The following is a 7,607-nucleotide window of genomic DNA, read 5'->3' on the forward strand; positions in this document are numbered from 1 at the left end:
TCCTAGCCCCACCACCTACTATCTTTGGGATGGGACACAGGCTGGAAGGGGGCCATGCTTCTCTATTTCTCCATCCCCTTCCCTTAACTCCATACCTGGGCCCACCACTATACTTTCCCCTCCCCAGGAGCACTGGAATCGCTTGCCCGGTCATCATCTCACCTGCTGGTCTGTTTCAATGTATCTGGAAAAGTGTGCTTTGTTGCTTCAGACCAACATGGCTACCCACCTGAATCTGTGTTTCCTAGTTAGGAGGGGGGAAACACTAAGGGAGATGTGCACTCAGAGCTTGAAATGTGGTGGTGACTGGTAGTGAGGTAGGATAAGGTGTTAGTGGTACTTTACCAAGTGAGACTAGGGAACTGCAGGTCAATTTGAAACAGGAAAACCCTAAATATAACTAATCTACTACCCTTCATTTAAAACGAGATAATGTATCAAACAGTAGGCTGCCCTGTGCCCACCAATTTATCCCAAAGCCCATTTTGCCAACTCAGATACTGATAATTTCCCAGAATCCTCTCTTCCACTGGCAGAAGTGCCTTGCCTGTATACAAAAATTAGCCGGAATCCAACCCAATGTAAAACCTTATTAATGGAGAAATGCTTCCTTTAAATTCACACGGAAAAGTTATGGAGAAATAACAAGATCTAAAACACAGAACTAAATTTACATTAGTGATCCCAGACAACAACAACAAAACCTTTCTAACAAAAGATGCTTTACTACTTAGGGTTTTTAAAAATTGTTTATTTAGAAAAGGCAGAAAAGGGCTGAGGTCCCTTCTCAAATGTTTTGTTCTGAGAGGAAAAACATTCCCTTAACCAGAAACCAAAAGCATTAAACCTTGTGTGCATTACCATTCAAAGATCTTGCATTAGTTCACTTTAGTGCTGTCAGTTTTTTAAAAGTGCATTTGACCTTTAAGTATCATAAAAAGACAACTACATATATGTTTTGCAGCAATATTGTTCGGGAACAAACAGTAACAAACCGGCAGTGGCCACAGCCTTGAAACCAGTCCCTTACAAACAGCTTTGGGGTAGCAGCCTATATCAATTTCATGTTTCTGGTCTACTGTTAAACTCTTACAAAGACTTGTTCCTTGGGTTCCATTCAGTTCCATGAACAGCCTTACAGCAGGCTAATTAAATGGCTATGAAATTGACAGAAATGTTAAATCTCATGAATCCTTGAGATCCATTGTGCTGAAGATCCTGGAGTGAAGAATTCCAGTTTAGAGCCTGAGTTTTAGTAGAGAGGAATGACAAATGAGAACAAGTGCCTCCATCTGCCTTGCTGTGTGCTGAGGAAGCACAGTGCATCTAGAGTTGCTTACTGAAAGCTACTGAGCCAAATGCGATAGGATGGCTTAAGCAAAATCTCTGTACATCCTCAACACTAAAGTAGTGCAAGTTTGCTACTGGAGTAGGAGTGACACGAAGAGGGTCCTAATGTACCCGGTTTTCACAGGCAAGCTTACCACTGAATCTGAAGGACCCTTCACAGGGAGTAAAGCCTTATTAAATAGCCTTGCATAGGATTCTAGGTAGACCTGTTTAGGATGCCACTGTTAGTTTGAGATTGTTTAGACCATTTTTGCTAGAGATACTTAGGACTCTAAGGCTACACACACGCAAAAGGAAGTCTCACGGAACTTGGTGGGACATACTTCAACTAACAGAAGAGAACCTTTCCTGCATCAGACCAAAGGGTAAGGTTACCCAGCTCAAGGTGGAGCCTGGCGTCCTCCCAGAATTACAACTGATCCCCAGATTACAGAGATCAGTTCCCCTGGAGAAAATGGCAGCATGGAGTCCGGAAGAAACAGAAGTTCTGGCGTGACATCCCTGCTTGGCTCCCTCCCCTCCCCAGGCACTGCTTCAAATCTCCAGGAATTCCCCACCCCAGAGTTGGCAACCCTGATCCTTCACTCTCCAGATATGGCACATTATTTTACCCTTAAAATGATTGGAAGAACAGACTAATCCTGAGGGTTCGGTTTGGTATATGGCTACTGGGAAGACAATGGGGCACTGTGGCTTTATTACCTAATTATAACATACATACACCATACAAAGCGTATCTGTAAGTGTGCACCTACAGACTAACCCTTCTTTTCAGTGGAAGCCCTGAGTCAGTAAACAGAACCCCCCCCCCCCTTTCTATCAGCTTCAAGGCAAGCTCACGAGTTTCATTATACAGTCAGAAAGCAAAATAGATTTCAAGCCACCCTCTTTGAGAAGTCCCTCCCTAAGTAGAAAAGGGTGACGCTGCAGTCACACACACTAAATAATCCACTTTCAATGCGCTTTCCAATTGGATTTTGCCAGTTCACACAGTAAAAGTGCACTGAAAGTAGATTGAAAGTGGATTATTTAGTGTGTGTGACCGCATCCTAAATGACCGGCCTCCTCTGACAGTATTTGCTTGTGTACACACATTTTGGCTATGACTAAGCGCAGTAACAGTGGGAGACAACCAGATCTGATGGATGGGGCATAATTTTCTGGGAAACTCTCCCATATAAGCCCCATTGAGAGGAATGTGACAACCATGTTCTTGTGCAACTCTCATTCATGTCAATTACGTGTATGCAGGAAAACTTCCCAGTAGATTACGCCTTGAATTACTTAATCGAGAAGGAGGTCCCATTGGGATTTTCTGCCTCAAATATCAAACTCTCTTCGGTTGGCCCTACAGACATAGGCCCCCAATTTGGCCCTCAAGTGGATTAATGTAGGTCTATCTGGCTAGACCCCAACAACTGTATAACTGGGCTACCTCCTGATGCCATTGATGACCTCTCACAGCTTTCTGTTTTAGAAAATACTAGAGTCCCTAGACAGTGTTCCTTTCCATTTGAAACCATTTCAGACTTTCGTCTTTCTAAATACCTTAAAACATGCTAACAACCTTCAGGTCAGTGTTTTCAGAGATAGCAGAACTAGAAGAACAGAATGTAAGATGAGGGGCCGGAATCATGAAAAGCAAGCAAGGCGAGGAGAATTAAAGCAGAGTTGTATTCCAGTTCAAACACTGCTATTTTGACAAGCATTGGAAGAGTGGATCAATTCTGGAGGACTTGGCAAAGCTAGCTAACTCTGGCAGCCAGCTCAGCAAACATCTTGGGTGGATTTTAAGGCTGGCCTTGGCATCAGTCACTCTGCAGGAAGGAGATTCCAGAGCGGTTGCCATTTCCCTAACCACCTACTTCTGCAGATCATTTTAGAAAACCGTAACCTTCAGACAAGAGCAGGGAAAGTGTGTCTTCATTTTTGACCTTTTGCTTTGTGCGTGCTTACATCTAAGGCTGGCACTGGTCATCCTTGATATTCCTGTATAAGCATTCACATACACACAGATGACCAAATTACCCACGTGTAATTATCACCCTCATATAGCTTATGTAAATCTTCTGAGTTTGCTCTAGATAGAGCCTTGTAGACTTCCAAGGGTGAAGATGCCCCACTGGAGATAAACCTAAACATACCTCTCCACTGGCATGCATACAATTGCCACGGTTTGGTAGGCTTGGAAGGTATTCCTGGAAAAACAACATGGCCATTCCTTTTTATCAGCCCTGACCTTTTATTTTCTGCAGCGTAGATCAAAAGGGGTTTAAGACACCATTGGTGACCCATATGCAGGCACTTTGGAGTAGGTTGGGTTTGCTATGCTCTGTGGCTTCAGTTTTAAGCCTTTACAGTTCTTGAAAATACCCTAGAAATGCAGAAATAATTGACTTTGGTTACTTCTAGTACATATAACCCCACCTGTTCCTCATCAGGCTGCTGAAAGTGGAAACATACGAAACTGATTTCACAGGAGCCCGCCTCAAAGTGTGTGGCAAGCATGAACATTTCCGTGCTATATTCGAAGACCCCAGCAGTATTAAAAACAAGATATCCTCCCTGGTGCTTGGGGGGGGGGGGGAAGTGACCAGTCGATTTCATCGTGAGTTTAGTGGTATTATTCTGGCTGACGTGGTATTATTCATTCATTGGTACGCTTATGCCACTCTATCAGGAAGCTACTGCAGTGATTACATAAACCAATGGATGAAGTCCTTCCAGTCTTAAAAACCAAAATGTATCACAAGTAACTGATAATATAAATGGTTAAGCTTCAAGTAATGCAGGTGTCAGATGGGACAGTGATGATCTTTGCCCACCCCATGGCTTGCAGCATGTCATTTTTTTTTCTGCAAAAGGCTCTTTGGCTTTCTGCATGCTCTTCAATGTACATCTTCTGATCTGGATTCTTCATCTAGAAATCAGGGCTCCACACAGCCAAGCAGAAGATCACAACAGAGAGGAGGCTGGCATCTTAGAAAGGAGGAACTGTACTTTGGGGGGTTGTGTTTTTTGCTCCTCTGCTTTCAGAGCTCTTGCATTAGCAACATCCAGCTCCTCTGGATTCAGATGCTGGTCACATAAATGACTGCAGGAGATCGATTCTTCTCAGGCCCAAGTTCCATTGGCACTTCTGTATATTTGCCTCTGGAAGGGTTCTCAGGAGTTGGATTATGAGTCTCCGTCAATCTATTCTTTGCTTCCATGGTGCAAAAGCTAAAACCCATGAACAGAGCTGCTGTCACCATGAAGAAGCTAGAAGCATAGAAGACATAACTAAAATGGCCTGTAAGGTCCACAAGAAGACCTGTAACACAAGAAGGTAAAAGCTCAGTCAACACATCAATGGTGGCCAACGTTTTACTATGATCCCTATCTTCTTCAAAGTGCACTGCAAACTATGTATGGCCTCATTCAATAGAGAATACAGATGCCTGTATGGAGAAACCTGAGGAATGTGCCCCTCCCCCATGCACTGAAAACTTATTATTTTAATGTATTACACCAGTTTAACCAGGGCTTTTTTGTAGAAAAAGTCCAGCAGGAACTCATTAGCATAATAGGCCACACCCAGAAGCAGAAACTCATTAGCATATTAGGCCACACTCCTGACTGCACCATTCATTAGCATATTAAGCCACATTCCCATGTTACCAGAAGTGTGGTCATCCAGCCACAACCACCTTTTGCTTTTTATTCTGTTTACCTTGTTTGTGGTCAAAACCAGGGCTTTTTTTGTAGTAGGAACTCCTTTGCATGTTAGGCCACCGCCCCCGAATGTAGCCAATCCTAATGAGTTTCTGCTATTGGGTGTGGCCTATTATACTAATGAGTTCCTCCTGGGTGTGGCCAACTTGGGAGCCAGCCGGAACTCCGTTCCTGTGTGTTCCTGCCCAAAAATAGCCCTGAGTTTAACTATTATTGGTTTCTACCAAATGATCTCAGGAATTGTATTTAAAAGTACAAAGAATGCTCAGTCAGAGATCCCTTTCACAGAACTACAGTTCCCAGGGAGCTACAAGTTTCCAGGGAGAAGGAATGATCATTTCTTGAAATTGATAGTTTATATAAGCCCAAGTTCTCATGTTCCAAAGTAATTAGTCTTCATTACAAGGTCGTTGACAGCCATCAATCCCTGTATCATGATTCCTAACCACACAGAACAGAGCTGTGCTTTGAGATTATATAGTCCAATGGATTGGGTATTGGAGTGGGCCCCCAAATCCCAGCTCAGCTATGGCACTGCTGTGGGGATTGAAGCAAATTAAGCATGCTAGATGTGATGGCCTGAATATAGACTGTGTCAGTAGTTCTCAACATATTTAGAAAGGTCTGTTTAGGTCTCAGTAATGTTACAAACTCTCAAATAGGTATACTGAATAGGGTATGTCCTCGCTTCCACCTACACCAGTGATGGCGAACCTTTTAGAGACCGAGTCCCCAAACTGCGACCCAAAACCCACTTATTTATCGCAAAGTGCCAACACGGCAATTTAACCTGAATACTGAGGTTTTACTTTAGAAAAAACAACTCATACATTAACTTAAGATGATCCAAACAAAGTAAGGAAAGCAATCCAAAATGCTTTCATTTACTTTAAATTATCTGGCAGAGAATCCCCCACTTTAATGATGGCCTGGGCCTGGCTGGGGCGATGGCACACGTGCCCACAGTACTCTTTCTTCACAACTTTGACTGCCATCTCATATAAGCTCATAAACATCCTATAGTTCTTGTAGCTTTGTCGCAGGCACGTCGCCACTGTCTCTCTAGCCGTCTTAGCCTTTTCTTCATCAGCCACAACTCCTGGGTATACCAAGGTGCAAGCTTAGAGCGAGGGCGCAGAGGGCGTCGGGGAGCGATCTCATCAATGGCTGCAGAGAGTCAGCTGTGCCACTCCTCTACAAGCTCATCTAACAAACTGCCAGGGGGCATCGGATCCCGCAGAGCCATCTGAAGCCACATTGGGTCCATTTGGCTCCGCGGGCAAGCGAAAATATGTTCGCTGCCCAAACAGGGTCGGGGTGAAACATCCAAACGGGCCCTCAGGGCAAGGTGGTCCAACCATGGCAGTGCCAAGGCAGTGATCCGGTCCACTGTAACTCCTGCCACGAAGATCAAATCAAGCGTGTGCCCAGCCCGGTGAGTGGGGGTCGTTACTTATTGGGGAGTCCCAGTGCTGCCATGGATGACACTAGGTCCGTTGCATGAGTGGAGGCCACATCATCTGCATGGACATTGAAATCGTCCAAGACTATCAGTCTAGGGTGCTCCAGTGCCCAGCCTGACACAGCCTCCATCAGGGACAGAAGGCTATTGGCCGGTGCGTTGGGCCTCCCACACTAGGCCAGCACACTCTATGCCCGCAATCTTTGGCCCTGGAGGAGTAAGCCTCCTGAATGAATAGAGCCACTCCTCCCCCCCGCCCCCTTGTCCGCGGTGAAGGACTGAGAAATCGGGAGGAGCTAACTGGGAGAGAGCTACTGTCTCCCCTTCTCGCACCCAGGTCTTGGTCATGTATGCCAGGCCTACTTTCTGCTCGAGCAGAAAGTCCCAAAGGACCATGGTCTTATTATTTATAGACCTGGCGTTACGCAACACCAATGACGGAGGGGGGCTCATTCGTCCTAGCCCCACTGCCGGCAGCCTTTGGGATGGGACGCAGGCTGGAAGGGTGCTGAGCTGTTCTGCTTCTCTGTCCTCTTCCTTTGTCTCCATGCCTGGTCCCACCACTATACTTCGCAAACCTCAGACCACTGGCAGAGCTGGTTGACACTTTTCAGGGCTTCAGACCACCAGTGGCCAGCTGGTGAAACCCCGCCCCCAAACAGAGATGTCGTGGCGTGATGATGTCACCCGGGAGTGATGTCATCACATCAGGGACACAGTGGGGGGAACGCCCTGGTTTGAGGACAAAACTCTATGGTAAATTTGCCTACAAACCACCGAGTTTTGCCTTCAAACTAGAGCATTGCTGGCGTGATGTCATCCCTTCCAGGTGACATCACATCGGGGATGTCCCAGAACACCCCCCAAATTCCCCCACTGGAGCAACAAGGGGGCCTGGCAACCCTAATCATAAAGTACTTGCTGCGGTGTGTGATTGTAATAATAAAGGTCACAAATAAATGTTGCATGTTTATAAACATGCTGTGAATAAGGGGGGAAAATATGAAACGTGACAGCCACTTTATAAAGGGCTAACTAGACACTGGCAAGTATCCAGACATCTGTGGCCTCCAGAGAGTGG

At 45.5% G+C, this 7,607-nt stretch overlaps 1 protein-coding gene across 1 annotated transcript in view; it reads right to left on the bottom strand.

The window, feature by feature from the left end:
• Positions 1–2,378: 2,378 nt before the first annotated feature.
• SLC16A5 (solute carrier family 16 (monocarboxylate transporter), member 5) overlaps positions 2,379–7,607 on the bottom strand; it is a 29,108-nt gene continuing 23,879 nt past the window's right edge. Inside the window, exon 5 of the mRNA XM_015410772.1 lies at positions 2,379–4,663. Coding sequence (XP_015266258.1) covers positions 4,422–4,663 — 242 coding nt within the window. The 3' untranslated portion in view covers positions 2,379–4,421. The remainder of the gene's footprint in view (positions 4,664–7,607) is intronic.

The sequence above is a fragment of the Gekko japonicus genome, unplaced genomic scaffold, assembly GCF_001447785.1.
Source record: "Gekko japonicus isolate JY-2015 unplaced genomic scaffold, Gekko_japonicus_V1.1 scaffold15, whole genome shotgun sequence".
Lineage (NCBI taxonomy): Eukaryota > Metazoa > Chordata > Lepidosauria > Squamata > Gekkonidae > Gekko > Gekko japonicus.